Source organism: Bactrocera tryoni, chromosome 2, assembly GCF_016617805.1.
Source record: "Bactrocera tryoni isolate S06 chromosome 2, CSIRO_BtryS06_freeze2, whole genome shotgun sequence".
Taxonomy (NCBI): Eukaryota; Metazoa; Arthropoda; class Insecta; order Diptera; family Tephritidae; genus Bactrocera; species Bactrocera tryoni.
This window is the reverse complement of record NC_052500.1, coordinates 10,275,781-10,301,624: the sequence shown is the minus strand read 5'-3', so window position 1 is coordinate 10,301,624 and position 25,844 is coordinate 10,275,781. Positions and strand designations below refer to the sequence as shown.

At 36.3% G+C, this 25,844-nt stretch overlaps 1 protein-coding gene and 1 long non-coding RNA gene across 2 annotated transcripts in view; one reads left to right on the top strand and one right to left on the bottom strand.

Annotated features, from left to right (window-relative positions):
* Positions 1 to 25,844, bottom strand: part of LOC120767274 — a 153,116-nt gene that overhangs the window by 20,676 nt on the left and 106,596 nt on the right. The window lies entirely within an intron of this gene.
* On the top strand, positions 5,836 to 12,004 carry LOC120767267 (O-acyltransferase like protein-like). Its single transcript, XM_040093137.1, has 6 exons — positions 5,836 to 6,729; positions 8,406 to 9,264; positions 9,330 to 9,449; positions 10,857 to 11,102; positions 11,163 to 11,709; positions 11,769 to 12,004. Exons 1-6 carry the CDS (start codon positions 6,474 to 6,476, stop codon positions 11,898 to 11,900), a joined length of 2,160 nt encoding a protein of 719 aa, XP_039949071.1. The 5' UTR covers positions 5,836 to 6,473; the 3' UTR covers positions 11,901 to 12,004.

Below are 25,844 nucleotides of genomic sequence, written 5' to 3'. Positions count from 1 at the left end.
TACCCGAGCAGAAGTCACGACATAAACCTAGATGCCATACAAAATGAACGATCGAATCAAGCGCTTGTATGGAAATAGTATTTCTATTTGCGAAGTGTTTTATAGCTTAGATGCAACCAAATATATCGTTTTTTTTTTGTGTGTTTTTTTTTAGCAAATTATAGTATCTTGACCACCATAACATGACCTTTCGAATTCTGCTATTTTGAATAACATAAATTTTTCTATGAGCCTTTCTTGGAGTCCAGTTACATACCCATCAATTTTACGTACGCATTTCCTCTACTCTCATTTGATGAAATCTCCAAACAATGCCGAACTTTAACTCAATTTAATCTCATCAATAAACCAAAACAAAATAAAAAAAATAAAAGTTGTGCTAGTTAAAAGTTTGCATTGTTTGCATTAGTTATTCGCATTCATTTGTTATTTGTTTTTCATTTGTCCGACCATCACAACAATTTGCCAGGGTCAATAAGCCGCCACTCGGCCAGGTTAATGCAGTCGGACTGCAGCGGTTGGAGGTCGTTGTGGTCGTTCGTTATCCCCGAGCAGCTGTTGCCCAAAACTTTTCAATTTATTTTACTTCATTTGAGTTTTTTTTCATTAAACAAACAAATAATGCAAAAGTTGGTGGAACAAGTCTCTGTTTTGCTCGGCGTCCGATTGATTTTCATTTACTCATGTTCCACGCTTTAATTTTCAGTTTTTGCAGTTATGTTACAAGTAAAAGACGCATTCCGCAGGTCGTTAATCTTGAAAAAGCTGCTTTCTTGTTATTTCGTTTTTTTTCTACTTTTCTTCAATTATTGCGCACTTTTTGTTGCAACAAGTGATTAGAATAGGTGAGAAGTATTATATGATTGCCGATTACATTATTGCCAGTTTTGTTATTATTATTTTTTTTGCGTAATTGCCATGTTAGCTGACAGCATAATTATATAATTATGGTTAATTTGTTTGCCTGAAGAAAAAAATCGTTTTAATTTAATGACACAACACCAACAATTAGCATATCACTATCACTGTCACTATCAAAGCAGCAGACAACTCATATACAAAAACAATTATCTAGAGTAAGAGCATTAGAACTGGTACAGCATAATAAAGAACTACTAAGAGGTTCATACATAGATATTTGTATGAGTGTCACTTGAGCTCAGCACGTATCACAGTTGATTTTTTAGTAGAGTGACTTTGGATGATTACTGTTAGCTTATATTTATAGTCACTCAGGCTCGAACCAACGTATATTAAATTTGCTTTGATAGTTTATAAGACTCAGAAGAAAAGGTCGGATACTCTCTAAAGTATATATATAAATAATCATCATGACGAGCTGAGTCGATTTAGCCATGTATGTTCTTCTGAGCATACTCGAACCACCAGCTCTTCCGTTTTTGGGTTATAGTTCTGGATTTTTTCAAATCAAGTTCTTGTATGCAAAATTTTTTTATTGTCCAATATATCCAGTGGCGGATTCAGAGGGGGAAATAGGGGACAATTTTTCAAGAACACGTATCTCAAGCGTTCGACCGGCGAACAACTTATTCAGTTACGTGAAACATGATGGGTTCAAAAGCTCTTTAAAAATTTATAATTAGTAAAAAATTAGGAAACAGCGGGAAAACCAACGATACTCATCACAGCCATGAACAAAATTAAATTTATAATTGGGTTTTTTTGATGTGATATTTTATCTCTAATTCATTCACTCAGCGTGATTCTTCAGAAAGAATTGATCGATCTGGCAAAGGCATGAAATATGATAGATACGCTACTTGTAACGTTCCGAAATCGAAGACAAAAAACTGGGAGCCTGTTCTGTAACTCGATTCGAAAATGTATTCTATTCGAAATTCGGATCCACTTTATCATTATGCGAAAGTTGTACCACCCTGTGCCAGAAAAAATTCGTACAGTTTTCGTTTTTGTTTTCTACAACTCAAAAGCTATCGAATATTTTATTCGAAAATTGGCTTGAAAATCCGAAAATCGAATTACAGAATATAAAAAATCCGAATTCGAGTAAATTGATTTTCGAATCGAGTTACGGAATAGGCCCCCTGAGCAACATTTTCGATCCATTGGCGGCAAAACTGAAAGTTGATGAAGAAAAACCTGGAATCAGTGGCCGAGAAATAAACCAAACCAAACCACAGAAATGGAAAAACTTATTGACAGCTTTATAAATAGATTCAAAGGCTTTTTGGATAATGACAATGCTGGGCGACATTTAAAGCTAAAGGTGAACTTGATCACTGGCAGTGTCATTGATGCCAGAAGCAAAAGTCAAAAGACAACAAGTTACCGACTACTGCATTGGAAATGTTGGTGAACTGCTATGTAGACCTACAACCCATAATTCATAGTTTTCTTCGCATATTCTGCACACTTCCTGTGACAAATGTGAGCTCTGAACGTTCTTTTTCGACACATCGCCGCATGAAAACGTCACTGATGACAAACATGCTTCAAGATAGTTTGATCGCGGCCGCCTGGTGTTGCTGCACACGCATCATGACACTGAAGTCACTGCAGAAGAGGTTCTCGAAAGGTTCTCAAAACTTGGCCCACATCTTTTTGTTTTGTGAAATTATTCTATTCAATACACGAACTGATTACAGTATTCCTTAAGGCAAGGGAACAATCTCAGAACATGTTATTCAGATCGGATGACTACAGCATATATCGATCAAAATCAAATTCTTGTAAGGAAAACTTTTTTTATTTGTTAAGATATCTTCACGAAATTCGGTACAGATTATTTCAGAACATTGCTAGAGTCTGCGAATATATAATTCAAATCGGATTTTCATAGTATATAGCTAGTTTAGTCAAGTTAAATAACTTGATAAAAACAAAACTTGCTTCTTTGCTAAGTTACCTTAATTCGCATCGAATGTTGTTTACTCACTTTACACACGCATCGGAAACGTGGCTAGAAAGAACTAGCAAAATATTTTCCATTGTATGCAAATCGTTTTCCGATTACGTTTTCGGATTTAATAATAGATTCAGATGTTATAATAAATGCACCTGGGAAGTGTGTTAAGCAGTAGTAGATAACTTTTTTTCTTATCTCATTTAACTTACTTTATAAGTATGCATAATTAAATTAATAATAATGAGCTTATGCCGTTTAAATCGGTCGGTTTATACGAGTACTTTGCACTGTTATGCTCGCAGCAGTCCGAGGTGCAGCGCATGGCGCTTAACATTGTACAAAATAAAACGAAAATGTTTCAAATTGATATTTTTAGATTAAAATAAGTAATGAAAGGCTAAGCTCGGGTGCAACCAAACATTTTATACTCTTGCAACTTGCAAAAATCGAGTCCGGGGAAATACTTTAAGGTGTAAAACCAATCACATAGAGTAAAGTAAACCCGATGTTCGAAAATCCTGATATTAGTTATACGAGTATTATGGGAGATAAGTCACATTTTTGCTCAAATTTAACTTGTTTAGGCACAGAGATACACTATGTTATGTGTGAAACACGCTCTCTTATTTCCACTGAGATAACTCACATATTGACCGATATGCGCGGTACAGCGTCACCTAGAAGTTTGAAAATCTTTATTTTAAGTATATAGGGGCTAAGGGAAGTATTGTTCCGATCCCTTCCGCCTTTTTGCCTTTTGAATTTCGCGGCTATACATAAAGCGCTACAGAGCTCGTATCGGGCAATACTATACATCTTTGAAAGGTCTTGACATAACCAACAAAACGACGCTATGCATGATTAGTTTGGATGTTGCGTTCAACAGTTATAGACGTGTAAACATGGAGTTCCCTAACGCCGAAATTCGCGCTATTTTAAAGTTTTCCTTCGTTAAAGGCGAATCCGCTGGAGATACGTTCCGTGAGATTAATTGTGTTTTGGGGGATGGTACTCTAACACTTCGAATTGCGGAGGAATGGTTTCGATGATTCAGAGCGGGTGAAAACGGCATCATGGATAAGCCAGCCGGCAGAAGACCTGTGACGACGAATACCGATCAAATCATGGAAAACATCGAGTTAGACCGGCATGTGGCATCTCGTGACATCGCCCAGAAGATTGGAGTTAGTCACCAAACCATTTTAAACCATCTGCAGAAGGCTGGATACACAAAAACGCTTGATGTTTGGGTGCCGCATGATTTGATGCAAAAAAAAGCCTTCTGGACCGAATCAACACCTGCGCTGTGCTGCTGACACGGAACGAACTCGACCCATATTTGAAGCGAATGGTGACTGGCGATGAAAAATGGATCACATATGACAATATCAAATAAAAACGGTCATGGTCGAAGGTCGGTGAATCGTCAGAAACAGTGGCCAAGTTGGAATTGACGGCCAGGAAGGTTTTGCTGTGTATTTGGTGAGATTGGAAGGGAATCATCCACTATGAGCTGCTCCCATATGGCCGGACGCTTAATTCTACTAACTACTGCGAACAATTGGACCGCTTGAAGCAGGCGATCGACCAGAAGCGTCCAGAATTGGTCAGCAGGAAAGGTGTAGTATCCCACCAGGACAACGCCAGACCACATACTTCGTTGATGACTCGTCAGAAGCTACCGGAGCTCGGATGAGAGAACTTATTGCATCTACCATATAGCCCGGACATAGTGCCAAGTGATTACCACCTGTTCCTGTCCATTGCGAACGCCCTTGTTGGTATAAAGTTGAACTCAAAAGAGGCTTGTGAAAAGTTCTTCGAAAATAAGGAGGGGGGCTCCTACGAGGGGGGTATTATGAAGTTGCCGTCTAGATGTAAACAGATTATCTAACGAAACGGCGCATATTTGAACTAAATCCAATCACTTCACCCTGATCATTTATATACATATGTATATATAACCCTATATCTAGCTCATTTAGTTTTGGGTGATACGTACAACCCTTAGGTCAACAAAACTATAATACTCTGTAGCAACTGGTTGCAAGAGTATAAATGTAAGGTCTAGATAAGTTGTCTTTACAAATTTGTGCAGCAGTTTGAATAAGAGAACAGAGAAATATTGTTTTGCCAACAACTGCGTTGTGAATGAGAAGAGAAATTAACTTATATTAGCTGTCCTCGATAAGGTTGTCTTTAGATATTAGTGAAACGAACAAACTATCCCACGGTTCAAGAAGCGGTACGCAAACAGCTAAAATCAACTCGTTAACTTTTTTGCAGTTTTTAGAAATAATTTGTTTAGAAAAAAGCAGCGACCAAGGCTAGTAAGCACAGATAAGGCGAATGGAATACGGTTCTTATTAGAGGTTCAAAGCCTCTATGATCAATTTGCTCGTATGGGCGGTATGAATTATCAGTTTCTTAGAGAGTCTTTGGAAGTCTGTTGCATACATCTGGCTACAGTTATGAAAGTTCCGATATAGTTATGATATGATCAATATAGTTATGAAAATTTGCGTTTATTTTCCGATTATTACTCATGAAGTTATCTGAAAGACAGGAAATACAATTATCTCAGCATTTCTTTTACAACTTTATTGCGTCAACAAGAATGTTTTAACAGCTTAAAAAACTTAAATGCGGCTTAGTATTGTTAGTAGGATCAAGAATCATTTCCGGGAACACTTTTTTCTTGATTTAATAAAATTTTGTTTTAAAAAAGTGTTCTAAGAAAGAGAGCGACTTTATATTACTCATGCCAGAATTAGAGTGAAAAAATAGAAAACTACGCAGCTTAATCTAATAAATGAGCTTAAAAATAAATGTGGCACATGCCGCGAGTGCGACCAGAAAGGTTTCAGAATTCATTATTTTGCTCTTAGCAAAGTTGGTTTGAATCACACCACTTGAAGCGAGCATTGACTTAATCAACAACATACATATGTAACGCATCATTTTTGATAACACTGTATTTTTAGAATTAATAGCGTATAACTTACTCAAACGTACACTCTTAGCGTAGACGTATTACACAACCAACGCTTAAGTATATCAAGCTAAGCTTAAATGCTACACTCTGTTTACAACTCATAAGTACAGCTAAGTAACCAGACCGCCTTCATGAGTTTGTGCGAGTATGTCAATGAATGTGAGTTAAAGTTCAACTAACTTTATAGTGCGATCCGTTGAGACTGATAAAATAAAAAGAATAAAAGTGCGGCAAGTGTACGCGCCGCTGTTTTGTTTGTGAGCGAATGCGCGGCTCTTTGGTTGTGTCTAGCGGAAAAGTGATTATTTATTTAGAATAAAGGGTGAAATAATCAAAGTGAAAATATACGAAAGTGAAGTGAAACACAAGAAATATTTTCCAGACTTTTAAAAAAATATGAAAAAAATGCAAAGGAAGACAAATCGATGAAGTAACGATTAAGTGCGACTAAGTGCAGAAACGGCACTCCAAGTGGCATCATTAAGTACCATACCTGTCATATGCGTGGAGTACGAGCCAGTCCAGACTAACCCAAAATAACTTAACCTACCAAAAGTGACAAAATTCGCCGCCTAAAAAAGTCTAGTCAAAATGTTTACAACACAAGTAAATTTAGTAATTGCATGCACATTAATCAAACTAACAGTTGCAAGTGAAATTTGCGTCGCGGGCGTGCAGCCGGAAGCGCCGGCCAGTCGGCAAGCGTTAGAGGAGACAGTTCAACGCACATCGCCGCTTTATGGCTTATCAGCAATCAGTAATGAGTATTCAATTAGAACGCAGTGCCACGAGCACTTGCAGCTCTTCCGCGATGGTGTGAGACAGAAGCTGCCTTGGGCGCTCAAAAGTGAGTGTGTGAAGTTTAAGATATTAACATTTATGAGACTATTCTAATCAAGTGCCTATTCATATCTTCATTATTCAAAAAAAAAAGCAATAAAAAAAATAAATCTACCATAATGTCTCAAAATCTGGTTCTACCAAAAATATTTTTTGACCGTTTCGAATTTTCTTTTTAAATAGCAAAATATTTAAATTCGGATATTTTCAGACATATGAGTAGTTCCATGACATAGAGATGTCTACAAAGTAGACTCTCTAAAAATTTCAGGTTTATCGATCCTAACAAAAAAATCTAAATCTACAATACTGTCCCAAAGTTTGGTTCTACGGACAACTTTTTTTTGACGGTTTCGACTTTTTTAAAAATATTAAAAATTGTAATTTGGATAGTTTTAGATATATGGACCCTTCCAGCAGTAGAAATAAATATAAAGTAGAATCTGTAAAAATTTCACGCAAATCGGTCCAGTGAGAACCTGAGAATTCGTGGGTATCGTTTCGAAGCAGGCAGTTTCGAGAAATGTGCTCTTAAAGTTTTCCGCAGTCTAAGTCAGCAAGTCCGGGTCATAAAATTACTATATCTCCGAAGATAACTTGAACGTTGAAAAATCCTGTTATAGACATGTTCTTGAATAGTTGAACTTTGAAAATATTGGGTAGTCGAAAAAGTCTTTTCGTATTTTGTCAATAGATGTCGTTGCAGTCGCATATCTTCAGTGCTGCCAATCACATTGTGTCATACCATATAGTGTTGGAAAGGTGAGATTTTAAGCTCCATTTAGCCAAAATTAATATCGGGGAAGTTGAAGAAAAGTTACAGCTGTTCAAAAGTGAGTGAAAATAATGAAGAAATTCGCTATTTTTTTAAATTTTTGTATAAAAAGGGAATAATGCTACCCAAGCCACCAATGAAGTTTGTGAAGTTTACGGAGACGATGCTGTATCAGTTCGTGTAGCACATCAATGGTTCGCTCGCTTGGGTCTGGAAATTTCGATGTGAAAGATGCACCTCGCTCTGGTCGGCCTATCGTTGAAAAAGTTGATGAAATTATGGAAATGGTTGACCAGGGCCGTCGCATAAGCAGCCATGACATCGCTAAGGAACTTAACATTCATCATCAAACGGTTTTGAATCATTTCACGAAGGCTGGCTACAAATAGAGGCTCGATGTTTGGGTACCACATGAATTTCCTGTGAAAAATTTAATGGACCCAAATTAACATCTGGGATTCTTTGCTGAAACGTAATAAAATCGAACCATTTCTGAAGAAAATAGTAACAGGAGACAAAAAGTGAATCAAATACGACAATAATCATGGTTCATTAAAGTTCATTATAAATATATAAAATAAGTTGAAGTGTGATTAGAAATACGAAAAGACTTTTTTGACTACCCAATATAAGAACTCGATTTTTTTATTTCCAGAAAATTTTGCAAAACAATAAATAATATGAGATTAAAACGCATCGGAATCCAATGATAAAATAACAAGCATTAAGGCAAAAATATATAATATTACGGGCGGTCTGAGTTGGAAATGGGTTTCAATTTACTATGAATTTCTTTATTTTTACCAGTTTTAAATGCTTCTGTACCAGTCTAACTAGATTCTGTAGTAGTCTAACGAGAACACTCCCTTAAAAAACGAAACTAATTCCATAATCTTCCATTCACACAGTGTTCGACGCCTCGGCCAGCCTTGAGCCGGGCTTCACATTCGGCAATAATTTTTGGCTGGGCAATATTGACGTTTGTAACGCCGTCGATCAGCCATTGACTTCGCATACGTCATCCCATTTACCACATAACATGAAAGCCGAGCTGCTGACCTCAGTAGCGCCTTTCCACGTCGACTTTCGCATTATTTACCTACGTCACAACTCCAGCTGGCAAGCAGATCCGTTGGTGATTGCATTTGGCACACGGGTGCATGTGGGTCTCTGTGTACCAAGCTCATGTGCGGAGCAAGAAATTCGCAGTCTCATGGAAACGTATTTGGCTAGCGATATCTTTGTCGGCAATGCGTTGTACGAAATGAACTTGCAATATGATTATGCAAAGGATCTAAAGCTGACGGCGTCTACTTTTCGCAGAACTTCATTTTATTTGTGTTGTCTTTTTATTGCAACAACAATTGGTTTGACCATTGCTGCCGGCATGACGCGGAGCGCAGCGAGCACGGAAGATAATAATAACACCAAAGATGTGCTTATGGCGCAGGGACAGAGTGAGACTACCGCTGAAAGCAACACTACAAGTGAAAAGTTGCAGCTGGAGAAACAGCAATCCATTAGTGTCTCGAGCTTCATAGCCTGCTATGACATCCAAGCCAATTGGCAGCACATCTTTAAGCCGTCTAAAGCGGGTCACACATTTGCTGCTCTCAATGGCATGCGATTTGGCAGCGCCAGTTCTGTCACCGTATACCATTATTTAATGTTTCTCTTCAATGGCACACGAAATAAGCTGACGCTCTTCAACTATCAAGTGCACTTGGGAAATGTTGATGTATTTGTGGATATATTTTTTACGATCAGGTGAGATATTTGAGTGTAAAATTTCCATGTACAAAAGCTTTATATCGAAATCTATTTCTTTGCAGCGGATTCCTACAGTCTTATAATCACTTTCGAAATGTCAGAATGTTGGAGATGATACGACAAAATAATTTGAAGCAAAACTTAGTATTCATAGGACTGCATATATTTCATCGGTGCTTGAGGTAAGTTTAATTGCCCCAAAAGGGAGAACAAATAAGACTGTTTGTTGTCAAAATCTTAAAATTCTCATTCATGAAGTAATGTCCAAAGGCTAAGCACACACTGGAACCAGGCAAAGATAAAAGTCATGAAAAATGAAATACTACGTGGGATCAGTGATGGGTCTTTGAGATAGTTAAGTTAGGTTATGTCGTAGGATTGATCCAAAATCGAAGAAAATCAATCTCACTTGGGCATACATTCTTCGTTTGTGTTAAACCATAAACTCCTAAAAGGGACTAGCAAATTTATTAAGGCGGTTAATATCAATCCCAGGAGTTACTCTAGGTTTGCCAATTTCGTGTTTACAGAGATATTTCAATCTGAGTCTGCCTAAAGCTGATATTTGTCCCGACATTGACTTAACATTTTTTAATAAACATGTTTGTTTTTTTTTTTGACATTATCACGGAGTAATCAATATATGCTAAAGGTCTTCCAACAACGGCTGGGCACATGAAGAGGTCCGAACAAGGACGCGCCGAAATTTTCTCACTTTCTCAGACTCGTTTGTCATAGCGTATTTGCTGACAGCTGCAAGGCCGATTAGCCAGCCAGAAGGGGCACCCAAGCTTCGATCACTTTGGAATGAGACTGAGTTGGATCTCGATGGATTCTTGCGTTTTTAGACTTCACGTGCGCTTAAGAGGCATTGGTCGACGACCTCCTCTTAACTGCGACTGCAGAATTTTTTTTGGCTTAGATTAGAAAGCAGGATATCTTCAGAACCATCTGGTCTCAGCAAAATGTAAAGTTATATGGAAGAGGGTGAGGTGGAAACATTCAGGTACTTTCTCCTCCATTTTGCAGTCTGCGTAAGACCGACGATGAAACAACTAGACAGTCACCTTCGGTAAACCAGGAAACATACCCGAAACCGAAGAAGTGAGATTTCTGTTAGGACCGACTCTCAACTTAACCTAACCTCAACTCCGATACTCGATAGTACGAAGTAAATTGAGATAGGAGATTGAATCCATCTTAACTTTGTTTGAGTGAAACCTGTTTAGACGAGGCCAGTTTTTGAGTCTGGGAGAGAGAAAAATGTCGCCGAGAGAGACAATAAAATCGCTAAAGAAGAAAAGATTTGGAAACCTACTACTAAGAATCAATTCTGTGAGGAGTTGGTCTTATTGGCGTAGTTTATCATACGTCTGAACGACTTTTTTTCTGAGAAAGAACTATAGAGATAACTATCATTTTTCTTTAATGCTTTAAAAGTTCATTAGACAGACAAAAATTGCAAACTCCCGCTTTTAATTGCTTTCGACGATTTCCAAAGAGAATATCTTGCAGAGGTTGCAAGAAGATTATTTCCGCAAGCCTCAGAGGGTCCTAAACGCAGATAATATTTATTTTTGCCTTTCCAGATTGGCACCTTTATACTTTCTAACTATCGGCATAGCAGATTTTGGCGCACAGCTTATAGATGAAGTATCTATGTATCATAGCGAGCACAAAATGAACGTGAACTGCGAAAAATATTGGTGGCGAAATGTATTCTTCATACAGAATTTCTACGATCACAATGACATGTGTGGACTCTGGACATGGTCGCTGGCGTGTGATATGCAGTTCGCGGTATTGGCCACTGTGTTGCTTTTCCTATATGTCAAGTAAGTAGTTTGGTTTGTAAATCCTTAATTCATGCAAATAAATTCCTCAACCGCTTGCAGAAATCCCAAACGCACTAAATTATGTTTAGCAGGTCTCGCTGTGGCAAGCGTAGTGTACACCTACATTTATGGACTCAAATTGAATTTCGATGGCTCTTTGGAGTCAACGTTCGTCTTTCTAACGGAAATCTACATACACCCGTTAGCACGCATTTTGGCTTATATTTCGGGTGGCATCGCTGGTTGGTTCTTCGTTGAGCAGAAGCACTTGCCGTTCACTATGGGCAAGAAGACACAACAGTTTATGAGCTATTTGATAACACTCGTATTCTTCGGCTGTATTTTCAAGCCGCCCTTTCAAACACTTTCGCCGTTTACATCGACCTCGATTCTATTGTTGGAGCGCATCATTTTTGCACTCACATGCAGTATTTTGATTGTGGCCAATGCGCATGGATGCATGCGTTGGTTTTTCCGCTTATTCGAGACGGTATTATTCCAGAAATTCAATAGAGTTGTTTATGCAATGTTTCTGTTGAACCCGTTGATCACATACGCACTGCCGGGTTTTAGTCAATCGAACCTCTATGCCAATCTCTTATCAATGGTGAGTTTAGTCCTTTTCGAATAGTGTTGGAGTGTATTCTATGTAAGCTCTATTTTCAGGTTGCTGAATCCATCGGTGTTTTGGTTGTCCTCGTAATAGTTGCCACAGTGTTCACTTTACTCTTCGAAACACCTTACCAAAATTTATCCAGACTGTTGATCATTCAGCTAATCAAGAAAAAACTTTCCTAACAATTAAATATAAGTAACTGTATCTTTTCCGTCTTTTGAATATGTGTTGAATCAACACTGTTGGAATAATAAATGTTTTGATATCGATGAGTCACTTGAAATAATTATTTGTTTTAAACTTGAGATGGTAGTGTATTTATTTTTAGACTCCTGAACCGCTTTTGTAATAGGTGGCAACTCCAAACAGAACTATGTGACCGCACCAACACCACGCTAAGCCAAGATGTTGAGGTACCCGTGTCGATGGCTGAATGGTCAGTGGGCGATAACGAAGAGCTGATCGCTAAAGGTCCCCTCCGATGCCTAGGCGAGGTCGGAGTTATTAAAATGCCTTTTCTATGCATACCGATTCTGGAGACGAGTGACCGGCCTGCTCGAACATGAATAAACAAATAACAACAACAACAACAACCAAGTTGACGATAGCCGCTACGATTGCTGGAACAGCTGTGACATATCCGAATCCAACGAGCACAATCTACTCGATTAAGAGTACTACCGAACATACCAGCCACAGTTCACTAGTAGTGACAGCAGCATAAACTACCAAATCAGACGTGGAAGCCACCATCTCCAAATCTGTCATGTGCACCGACCACAATGCACTGGTAGCTAAAGCTAAAGGAACCAGCGTAAAAAACGCAAAATTGCCAATATCAATTGAGGAAAAACCGGTACCAGAAGGCAGTATTTATACCAGCAAAGATTGCCAAAGATCAGGCAGCCGGCACCCCAGTTGATTAGGAAGAAATCAAGCGCCTCAAAAAACAGTGGAGTCTTACGAAAGTTTCCTGAAATGGCAGCAATCCGAACATCAAGTCGAGTGCACAAAACTCAGCAGTTCTCAAAAAAGGAATCGCTCACTCTTCGTACCGCAAGGCACTCTGTCCAAAAAACCCAGGCAGAGTAAAACTCAACAACAGCAAGACATACCTGCGATGTCGCCAAAGATAGCTTAAAAGTAGCTATGATTGACGACAACTCCTCCTCACCAAGCACAATGTAGGAAAGATAGATGGAGTATCCTAGTATGAAATTTATTTAGAGTCCATCATCGCAAAAGATAAAATAATGGCTTGAAACATTTGGATTTTATAGGTTTTTAGTAAGTTATCTTTCACAATGGCTAATTTTATCAAAGTTGAGGATGGATAAAAAAGAGATTTTGAGATCGAAGTCGAATTGAATATGGTCATTTGGTCATACTCCTGTCTAAAGTGGTGATAGCTGCTTTGAAAGGTACACTGTGAGCTCGTATTCGTTGATTATTATAAGTATTGTAAGGAAGTTGCCAAGGAAAAGGACCATTCCAAGTTCACTAAGACAATATTCAATTTATACAAAAATATTTATTTTCAAAATATAATATAGGTAATAATATAAGAGTCTTTTCAATAAAGAACGTGAGTTTGCTTCTCAATGATTAATAGGCCACAGAATTCCTATATGTTCGAAAAGAAATCGTCCCGCAATAAAACGATTAACGACGGCAAAAAACCACTGTAATTTCAAATTTTCCTAACATAAAAATTCCTTGCTGCAACCACAAATCACAAATTAATTAGCGAACAAACCGCGATAAACGCGAATGCAACAACAACCGCAGCGCAATAAAAACTACACGGACAAGCAACGCCCATAACGGCACTTGCCCACATTTGCACACAGCACACACACACTGGCAAGGTAGCAACAAAACTGCAACGCTCAACGAAGGCGGCGGAGCAATCAACAAATTTGCTTGGCCACATACCGACTATAATGGCCATTAATCCGCCGTACAAGTCAAACGGCCAGCGGTTGATGGCGCTGACTATGACGATGGCGATAGTGACGACGATAGCGTTGACAAAGTGTTAGAATTTTGTTGTTGGTAGATCTGTTGATTGCAGGCGACAAGTAATCAGTCGAAGCGTAGGATCAAAGCTCGACAAATCAGCTGGTGACGAAAAGTGGCGCCTGAAACATGCACAAATGAAACCATTAAACGTGAATAATCCAGCGAAAGCGGCGAAAATGTAATTGAGGCACAAATGCGAGTGCATGCCACCAAACCATGAACCACTGGGTTCTCAGCAAATATAAAACAGCAGGGCTATATAGTAACCCTAGTGGGCGTCATTGCATAAAAAAACATAAAAGCCTGCATGTCTATAGGGAATGAGGAATGATTGAGTAGTGTACGAATGGCAAATATATACTTATCGCGGGCTCATATGTACATATGTATGTGTTGCGTTCGTGCGCTGTATTGCTGCGCGTTCATGCGATTCCGCAAAATCTTATTTCTAATGTGTTAGCTGTTGTTATTGCAGTTAACTCAATTCACAAATTCATCACATTTCCGCGTCACGCTTCCATTATATTTGATGCATTCACCACTACCATAAGCCATACGATCGACAATAATACAAACGTGTGCATGTTCATTTGCAGTTTTGCTGCACATTCGCTATAATTTGGATAGTGGACTTTGCAGTAATAGTCCCGGTCAGTGTTCCCACACTTTCTCTACACATAAAAATGCTAGTTTTGAATGTATTTTTAACGTCTTTCTGGTTTAAAAATTTATTTCTAACACTTAGTATTTAAAAAATTCAGAGTGGCTTTTTTAGCGCCTTGCAAACTTTTTTGTAAGGTGGCAACTCTATTTTGAAATATGCCCACATTACGGACCTTGCATACTTTTTGGTAAACTTTCGTGGTCGCAATTTGTTTCAGCCACGTGTTTTAACATTTTATTTTTCGAACAGGTGGCAACCCTATAGTAAAATTAAAAGTTGTAGCACTTATTTTGCGGTCCTTGCATACTTTGTGGTGAACTTTCGTGGTCGCAATTTGTTTGAGGCACGTGTTTTAATATTTTATTTTTCGAACAGGTGGCAACGCTATTTTAAAATTAAAAGTTTTAAGCACTTATTTTGCGGTCCTTGCATACTTTGTGGTGAACTTTCATGATCACTATTTGTTTGAGACACGTGTTTTAATATTTTAATTTTTTGAACAGGTGGCAACGCTAATTTAAAATTAAAAGTTTTAAGCACTTATTTTGTGGTCCTTGCATACTTTGTGGTGAACTTTCATGATCACAATTTGTTTGAGGCACGTGTTTTAATATTTTCTTTTTTGAACAGGTGGCAACCCTATTTTGTAATATAAAGTTTTAACCACTTATTTTGCGTACTTTGCATACTCTTCGGTTTGAGACACATTTTTTAATATTTTCGTTTTTACAGGTGGCAACGCTATTTTCAAATAAAAAGTTTTAAGCACTCATTTTGCGTAAGAAAATTATTTCCAAGACCTGGTTTTTAGCAAATTGAATTCAAAGTGGTTATTTTAGCTACTTGGGGACTATTTATGCACTAAAACCCTGAAGGTAACGAGCTACCAGCCAACATGCAGTTGTTACATATAACTTTTAGGAAAGTCTAAAGCATAAAACAGCATTAATTTTTTTAAATGACTAAACACTAAAATTTTCAAATGACTAAAACTCTAAAATTTTAAAATTTTTTTATTCTGAAACAAACTGGTAACGTCATACAAGCTTTTAATGCCATTTGGCATGCCACCGCTTTTCCAGCGCCACAAACCAGCACAGACCAACTCAACGCACTCAATCTAATAAATATGCGAAGAAATTCCCCGCTTGCGTTAATTTGCATGCGAAACTATAAAATTACGAAAATTCACACATGCACACACGTACACAAACTGGCCTCTGTGTGTGTGTGTGTATAAATTATGCCTGCCTGTAAACAAACACTAATTTACGTCAACTGCTGCATTCAATTCGCTGCCCTTTTGCGGTCACCTGCCGCGGACAGCGCAACTAGCCGTTGCAACAACAATAAGGAAAACATCAACAGCGACGAAAGTGCTTATGAGTGTATGAGTGCGCTTATGAGTATGCTTATAAATACACCGCAGCGCATTGCAAACAACGACTGTTTGTCGTTTTGCGGTTAATGAGGTCCGGCGAACGCGGCCGCGCACGTTCATTTGCTTGGCTGCGTGTCACGTGTCCGCCGGCCCCCTGAACTGGGAGGCGACCACTTGGGTGTGAGCATTATGCAAATGATTGTTTATAACCCTTGCCGGGCACTTTTAGCGGCGGTTGTTTGACACTAATGCGGTTATATAAATATTGCGGATTTATTTGTGTGTGTGTGTGTGTGTGTGTGTGTGTGTGTGACGCTCTCACACACACATATTTACAGAGTTGACAAACGCATGAAATGTAATAACCAAAATGCTGTGTAAAGGTTATGCAAATGTGTCAAAACAAATTATAGTTTAATCAATGAGTCGAAATGCAATTTTCATGTATAATTAAAGAGTGAATGAAGTGGCATCATGTAATCACTACCACTAGAGTATTTTATAAATACTAAATATAAATAATTTTATATGGTCTATGAGTAGCAAGAATAAATCTGTTATTTTTGCAAAAGTTGGGTTTAGTAATTTTTTCTCATGTTATATAAGTGCGGTCGGAAACACTATATGACGTTAGACAGATAAGATTTTGTGTTAAAAACACTTCTCGGACAGTTTTGTGTTTGTTTGACTCATTATTCTTTGACCATGCGTCAAAGGTGGACACCATAAAAGAGAAAATACGTCATAACACCCAGTTTTTCTTCTATAAACGCGAAAGCTCTAACCAGGCAGCTGAAATTTGTAACAAACTTTAGCAGTCAATCACGCGCAGTTTCGGTTTCGTCGATGCCGTTGTTCCGAAGGAAGGAATTCTTTGACATCAAACTTATCGACGCAATTGAACCTGCTCCAATCATCCATTGACAATATAATGTTAATCGTTGAAACGATCAATTCCGCTGTGGATGACAACAAAATTATGCATCACTAGCGATAACGTCAAGCGAAAACAATCGTAGTCGTGTCACGGTAAAGCGGCACATATGATAGCCGAGCCATAGCCAATGGTCAAGAAGGTCTTTTTAAGTATTAGGTGGGATTGGCAAGAAATCATATACAGACTATGTGCTATCGAAAAGGAATTGTCTTCCAACAAGACAACACCAGGCAACACACATTGATAGTAACTCGCCTGAAACTCCGAGAACATGGTTGAGGGTTCGTATGCATCCACCTTCTATATCTATGGCGAATGAATTCTTGTGAAAATAACCTACTCCAATTTTTTAGTCAAAAGCGATGAAGGTTTTAATAAGCATATCTAATATAAGTCCGATTTTTTTAACTATTCTAAAAATCGCCTTCAATTTAATGCTGAAATAATGTAATAAAAAATAGTAAGACTTTGCTTATAGTTTTAAAATCCTCAATTTAGTCTTCAAAACCTTTGTTGTCTCTCTCAAAGTTACCTCACTTGGCACCAACAGACTTGTGGACACCATAAAAGAGACATTGTATATTGTGAAATTACATTTACATATTTACACGCCGGTTTTTTTCTATTAGTAAAAACTACGTGCATATCACTTCGTATGATCAGGTGATGAAACTTCACATGATCGATTAATGGAAATTGTTGGTTTATAAAAGAGTTATTATACACCACAGTATATTCGAATATACATATACCTCCAATGTAGACACGTCATATGATATCACATCATACACAAACATCTTATGATCTTCTAATAAAAGGCATAGTATGATTTGCTGATGGTGTTGTGATGGATATTATATATTTATTGTTAATTTCTGTCCTATTGGCTTAGTAATGAAACATCATATGGTACTCGATTCATGATAGAAATTATATGATTTCTGCTTACAGAAAGAGTTATTACTCTAAAGATTTATAGATCGCATGAAATTGTGTACAATACGATAGCATTTCTTCAATATATTCACGTGATGTGACATCACAGCATATGATCTCTTAAAAATATCGTATTATCGGATGATGAGGTTTGTTGGAAATTACATATTTTTCGTCAAGTATCACATTTCTTCGACCTCACTTGATGCCATATACATTCAAGTACCATATCATCAAACACAGATTTTTAATCACAAATATTTTAGTTTTGTTCACAAATATTTTTTACATAAATACTTACTACATAACAGTAAGTAATTGTACCAGAATATACCTTCATTTTGTCCACTCTCACTCCAAAGGTTAAGTTGTAATTTATGCCATTGAAAAATACAACAAAAAGCTACAACAACGACCAATAAAGGTGTAAATAGTGGCAAAAGTTGAGCTAAAGTTAGTTGCACCCAAGTTGCACTGCGACATTAAAAAAGAAAATTTTCAAACAAAAAATATTATCGCTTCGCCTCACCAACTGTACTCCCTTCTGTTGCCGTTATCATAAAACATTTTATGCTGCGCTTTTTCTTTGCCACTGACGCACAATTCTGTCGCGCTGAGTGCTGAAATTTGTTGTGCTGACCTTGGTGTCGCTGCCAACACAAATTATCTTGTGTCATAAACTTGTACTTTCAGTTTCGCATAACAAAGCACAACCCCATCGACCCTTAGAAATTTTTTAATTTATTTTCAACTTTTTTCATTTGTTTCATATTTTCTTTTAATTTACCTTTTTTTTGATATTCGCTTTGGTCACTTAGCAGCCGAAATGATTTATTTTGTTGTCACAAAAGGTGTTCTCTGTAAGCGTGAATGCTAATGCGTTTATAATTGGTTGAAGGTGCGTTGAATGGTGAAACAAATGAAAAGCTGCAAACTTTGTAAATTTTCTTTCACTTTGTGTACTTATTATTGAGATTTGTTTTGACCATTTATTTTTGTTTGATTTTTTCTTTCATGAAAACAGAAGTAAAAAACTTTTTGAACCCATATTTTCACGATGGATTAGTAATTATTCCACTGTTTATTATTGATCTCTACCTTCAACTCACTTTTAGTTACTCTACAGCGGTTATGATCTGTTGTCGAGACTTTTTGAAGAACTATATTGTGTTTTTATAATTTGTATTTTACTCTTTTTTCTATAGAGATTTTTAGTGACTTTTTCAAACAAGCGCATTTTTATATACTATCCTTTTTTACTTTCAGATATAGTCATCAAAACCCAGTAGGACTGTATAAGAGATTGTGGAGATCCAGATAAGTTTTCTCAGTTTAATTATTGAAGGTATATTGAATCTATCGACGGAACTAAACGAAGAAATAAGGTGATTGAAACTTTCTTTAATCGCGATGCTTTTTTTCGACAGTGGGCAAAATATAGTAAGACTTTTTATTTAAATTTCGCGCGAAAACCCATTCATCATAATATTTCTAGGTTGGTACGAGTCTCAGTGATATCTGTGCCAAATGTCTCATGAAAACAATCATTAGAATTTAGTATACTCTTGTCTTTCTGAAGTACATGAAGTGCATTCGGCGATTTTTACAATGAGTGAAATTATTCAACAAAAAAGTTCCATTAAGTTTTGTATGCAGAATCGAATTTGTGGTGACCTAACGTTCAGAATGTTGCAAAGGCCTTTGGTGATAATAGTTTGCGAGGAGCAAGTGTTTTTGGTTGGTACAAATTATTCAAAGCAGATCGAGAACGCGTTGACGACGAACCACGACCAGAACGGCCATCAACAACAACTGATGATTAACATGTCAATAAACTAAAATAATTGGTACTTGAGAATCGTCGATTAACGATCAGATATCTTCAGAAAGATCAGTGAAAATCATTTGGGTTTAAGAAAAGTGAAAGCACGATTGGTTCCAAAATCACTACATTTTTTCGAAAAACTGCATCGCCTTAACGTTTGTGAAACAATGCGTCCCGACTACGGATATAATGGAACGTATTGTTACGGGGTATGAATCTTCTATCTATGCTGACGACCCGGAAACAGAAGATTAATCGGCCAAATATAGGGACAAAGGTGAGCTGAAGCCCGAAAAACCACGTTAGGTTGAGAATTTTCTTCGATTATTGAGGTATAAGGCACACCGAATTCCTTCCGACTGACCAAATTGTCAACGAGCAATGCTATTTGAGAGTTATGCGTCGTTTGCGCGAAGGTATTCGTAAAAACAGATCGGGATTATGGGCCGACAACTCTTGGCTTTGCACCACGATAATGCACCATCGCATACTGCATTGATTCTTCGTGAGTTCTGTGTCAAAATTCCAACTAATATCGTGCCGCAACCACCGTATTCTCCTGATTTATCTCAGTCTGACTTCTGCTTATTCAGCAAACTCAAACGACCGCTCCGTGGAAACCATCTTGAGTCAATTGAAGACATTAAACGTGAATCGCTATGCGTATTGAAGGCTATTCAGAAAATTGACTTTAAAAACTGCTTCGAGGATTGGATGAAACGTTACCACCATAAAAGAGTCATTGATTATGATTATATAGAAGAAATGTTTATTGAATTTCACATAACTTCATGCGATGAAGCATATTTCTATTGAATCGAGTATCAAGTGATATTTCATTATATGTTGATCTTAAGATTTAAATTTCAACTATTAGGACAGAAAATTAAGCATGTAAGTTCTATTTTTCCAAATTGTGCGATTTACTTGGAGATCATATGCATGATGTGATATCACGTCACATGATTACATTGTAGGTACATATATGTATAATCGAATTTCACACATTCATGCGATCTTTTCAGCTCTACCTTCTATAAGATTTGAATCACATTTTTATCATGAATCGAGTATCACATGATGTTTCATTAAAGGATCATACTAAGTGCTATGCACTTCAACTTCTATCAATAGGCCGCAGTCATTCAAAAAATCTCGTCTTACCATCATAACGTAATCAGTCAATCGCATGATGTGATATCACATCCGTTAAATTTATACAACTTTTTTCAAGAAAAATAAACAATTATGTATATAAATAGTACTAAGTGTATGTGTGACGAAAAAATAAATGCTTTAACACCAAAATAATACTTTTAAATCCAACTGCAAAAAAAGCTAAGTATTTTCTTCCACCTAAATCAAGTAAAAAATACTTAACACATTTCTGTTTCACTTCTCACCAGCAACAACTTTATAATTGAATTAATTGTCGTCAAAAGATAAACACAAAGTGTGAAAGTATTTTTCAAAACATAAAAGAAGAATCAAGCCAGCGAGAGCTTAAAGGACAACTTTGGAGTCAGCGAGCTGAGCAGTGTCGCTTGAATGTAAAATCATTGAAAAGTATTTTAATTACCAAATTTCCGCCTTTATCACATCATTCATAAGCCATTTGATGTGGGTGCAGTGGCAGTAATGACAACACTCATTATTGGCAACGCGCAAGTGTGTTTCAGCGACTTTTGCGCCACTTTTTTTAAACAAACATACTGTCTTATCAACCCTTTAAGAATACGTTGGACTGAAAAATTAAGCATAAGCTTGATAAAGTCGCTGAAAAAAGGAACTAAATAGCAACAATAAAGAAGAATACTGATTGTTATCCATTCATTTCGCCTTTTAATCGACTATTCATTAACGCGCTTTCATATCACACACTAATATAGGCATGTATTGAGAAATGAATCACAATTGTGTTGATAGCAAGCTTGGTTGAAAGCGCAGCTTAAGGGGGTAGTAAGCAAAAACCTCTGTTATCTACAAGTTTGGCGTTTTCTTTTCATTATGCCTAAAATGTTTTCATATTTAAATATTGTTTAGAATGCGAAAAGTTTATAAAATAGTACCCATATCAATGTCAATAGGTTAAGACCACAGATTCATCAAGTAAGTCTTTTTTTCTCTTCCATCTTTGTGATTAAAATACCATAGTAAAACTAGTAAAATACATATAGATGCTATTAAAATGGAATTTGTTCATTAAGAACTTTGGTTAATGCATAAAAAAATAAAATACTGAAAAGGTTTGTTTGTTCCTTTCTTCCATTATCTACTCCAAAATGAATCATTTCGCTCTTTGGTAGCTTTTTATATTATTCATTCTTCCTTTGGGTTTGTGTGCGGAACCGAAAGGACTTTTATTTTTCATATTAATACTAATACGAGTATTGCTGCATACTAATAATTGTTGCATACAATAATGGTATATTTGATTAATGTTGAAATCCAAATCGTATTTACCCAACCCATTAACAGGATATTCAAACTCCGATTTTTTTACTAAGAAAGCGTACAGGTATATTTGCATATAATGGGCGTGTGACTTTGATGACATGAGGTAATATATCCAAATGTAGGCAGTGCAACTTATTTAAAATAAAAGTTAAAGTTTGATTAGAAATGCGAAAAGACTTTTTCGACTACCAAATATTTAACACTCTAAATGCTTAATACTATTTAATTTTTTTTAGAATATTTATGTAAGAACATTACTAATATTATTTAAAATTAAACCAATTAAATATCTACTTCCGAAACATCAACGACAAATATCTGCTTTAAAGCTTTATAAATGGAAATGTTGCCTACTTTTAGACGCACTTAGCAAAGACACTTACCTCATAAAATGTTTTAAAGATGTTCTTTAAGGGGTAACATGGGTTTACGGGTTTCAAAAAATCGATTTTTTATTACCTTATCAACCTTTAAAATATTCCTCTAAATTTTCCAGTTGGTCCGAGTAATAGTCTCTGAGATACAGCCTTGAGAACTTGTACGCTCGAGGCTAGCTAGCCTAAATACGTCGTCTTTAAACGCGTTTTACTCGAAACTGTGCTTTGTCGGGTGGCAAGATTTCTCGAAAACTACTCGACCGATCCTCATGAAATTTCACACAGGTCTTTGAGATACAAATCTTAAAGACATGGAAGAAGGATTTTTTTGGACAACAAAAACTTGAAAAAAAAAGTCGCGAAATTTTTATTTTGTTCTTAAAAATGTCCGTCAAAAATCCAATTTTCCGTTTTTTTTTTACTTCGTCCAAGTTCTCAGTTAAGGTTTGAACTAAAAAACGTATTTTTTTCAATTAAGATGATCCTGTAAGGAGTTATCCTGCTAAAGCGGGCAGGGGTCACCGGAAATGGCAGAATTTCTTTGTTAACAGTGTATGTTTGTAACAAGAAAAAATTCTAATAAAATATTTCACTTTTTATATGAGAAAAAAATTATTGAAAAAAGTCTGTTTTTACCTATGGAAACATGTTTTAGAACTATGTAAATGAAAGCGTTGCCTACTTTTAGGCGCGTTTAGCAAACACACCTTCATTTGATATTTGACATATATTCTTTAAAAGTATATAAACGTAATTTAAAAGCTAATACTTTAATTGTTTTAAAAGTTTACGCCCCCAGGATATTTAAACTCAATTCAAACCTAAGTATATCAAAAACTCAGTATAATTTAATACAGAAAAAAGAGTGTCAATAATCCTGATTCTTTAAAACTAGCTTAGCTATGATCCCTAAGGAAATCCACGTGCATAAAAAGATAAATTATTACTAGGCCCAGTCAAAAAAGCAAATTACTACGAACAAAAATCTTCACTCTTTCTAAAAACACCTTTTACGCGTTCAATGGAGAAAAAGTATATTTCAATAAAACCAATCCTTATACACATACTTGCATAATCGATAGTCACAGCTGCTTCAATCAAATTACCTTATCCAAGTATTACAATTTAATTCAATTATTTAGGCAAAACCAAGCTGCGCTTCGTATGCTAACTACATACCAACACTCAAATGCTGTATGTTTGTATAAATGCGTGCATATTGTTTATCTGCTTATTCACATTATTTCGTTTGTATGTACTTATGCACACATTTAGCTAATATTTGATTTGCTCTGTCGGTTAACATTTGTTCTCACGTGTCTATAATCTTATTACAGCATAAACTGTTGCTTATTTGAGCAGCCGCTCAGCTGCGCTTCATACAGTGCAGCACTTGCAGTTAGACAAATACATGTAAATATATAATATGAAAGCGTATAACTGTATATGCAAACTTGCCGTCACACATATCTGCATGAGAAATCTATCTGTATACGTCATGGCAGGCACATGAAATGCATAAGTCAGTTGAAGTATATGAAAGACGTAGCTTACATAGCTGCAATAGTCGTAATATATTGTTGTATGAAATATATATACATACTTGTATATATATATACCACATATATATATATTTGAACCATTGCACTGCCATTATGGCCAGAATATAATAGAATTCATAGCCCAACTGTTAAATAATGTACAAATTGTAAGTGGTTAAGTGTCTACGTTAATTGAAAATTATTTACATATCAGCGGGTGTATTTACGCTATTGCAACAACAACAGCAACAATAGCAGCGAACAATAGTTAAAATTAATACAATTATAGCAACACTTAGTAAGTGCTTGCAATGTAATTACAGATTTAGTAAGTTTGCATAATGAAGCGAGCGAGATGCTTATGGAAGTCAATGGCAACATGCATGAGCAGGCAGGAATCACCAGGTGTACATTGCAATTTGCTAGTTAGCTTAATGTGATATGTATATAATGTAAATATAATAATAAAGAAATTGATACTCAGTTTTATATGAAAGTATATAAATTTATAAAACCACTGAAAATACACAAAAATCAATATAATCTGCCTTATTGTTAAGTTCGTGAAGTAAATCGAAACATTGCCTATATTTAGGAGCATTTAGCAAAGACACCAACCTATTGAGATATTTTAATCGCATTCTTTACGTGCCTCCAAGAGCAGCTTTGATGCAAAAATTCTTTATTGTTACTAAAGGTTTGCTCACATATATATATATGTATATATCTAATATGTATGTACTATATTCCATATATATGTATGTCACATAACAGCAGATTCCAAAGCTATCGAGCAATATATGCAAATAATAAAATAATTTATCTAATTACAGAAAATAAAAGCATCCTAGCATCCCGCTACTTTTGAAAATTCAACAACAATTAATGTCGACTTTAGAGCTTAAGTCATGATGTAATTCGAGACGTGGCCTACATTTTGGCGCATTTAGTGAAGGCACATACCTTATTATATATTTTAAATATGTTCCTTAACCACGTACAAAATCAATTTTAATGAATAAGTTCTTTAATTGTGACTATAGACTTGCTTGCATTACAATCTTTCTCAACCAAAACTCAAAGGATTCCGAAAATTCGTAAAATTTGACACGAAATAGTAAACTCCAAGGCCAAGGAGCCTCTAAAGCAAATATCAAGTGTTTACTTTTTGGCTACACAAAGTAAAAACAACATTTAAATCATTGCGGAAGAAACCCCACTTCAGAGAATACTAACGTTGAATGCTAGAGGGTGCTCTACTTTTAAAACATCAAAGACAAATTAGATCTTATTTAGAGCTTAAGTCATGATGTAATTCGAAAGGTGGCCTACATTTTGGCGCATTTAGCAAAGACATATACCTTATGACATATTATATTGTTCCTTTTGTGAAACTAAGAACAATTTTAATGCATAAATTCTTTAATTGGAACTATAGATTAGCTTAATTACATTCTTGTATCTCAAATCAAGCCCCAATCATTCCAAAAATGATTCACGCAACAGCAAATTCCAAGACTAACGAGCCTCTATTCAAGCAATCAATTATTCGCTGCACACAGTTGATATATGCAAAACATTTAACTATTTATCCACTTCGATCAAACAAATATCAGATGTCTACGTTTTTCCCACACAAAATAAAAGGCAACAACAAAATCATTGCAGAAGAACATCCAACTCAGCGAATACGAGTAGCAACGTTCAATGCTAGAATTAATCTTCGCGAATTTCTACAACAACAAACAACCAGTTATTAATATTTCAACCAATATCCGGTACTTATGTAATGCCTTTCGCTCACAATCTGTCACAGTTGCTGACTCAATCTCCTGTTTGGCGTAGCATGGCTTCCGTTACGATTTAGTACAGTCTGTGTATACCTACAGGCATACTCACACAGTTTGCATGCTAAGTAAGCAGGTGTGTAGCTACGTATAGATAAATGGTTGGCTACTGTATAAATATAATATTTTATGACTGGCA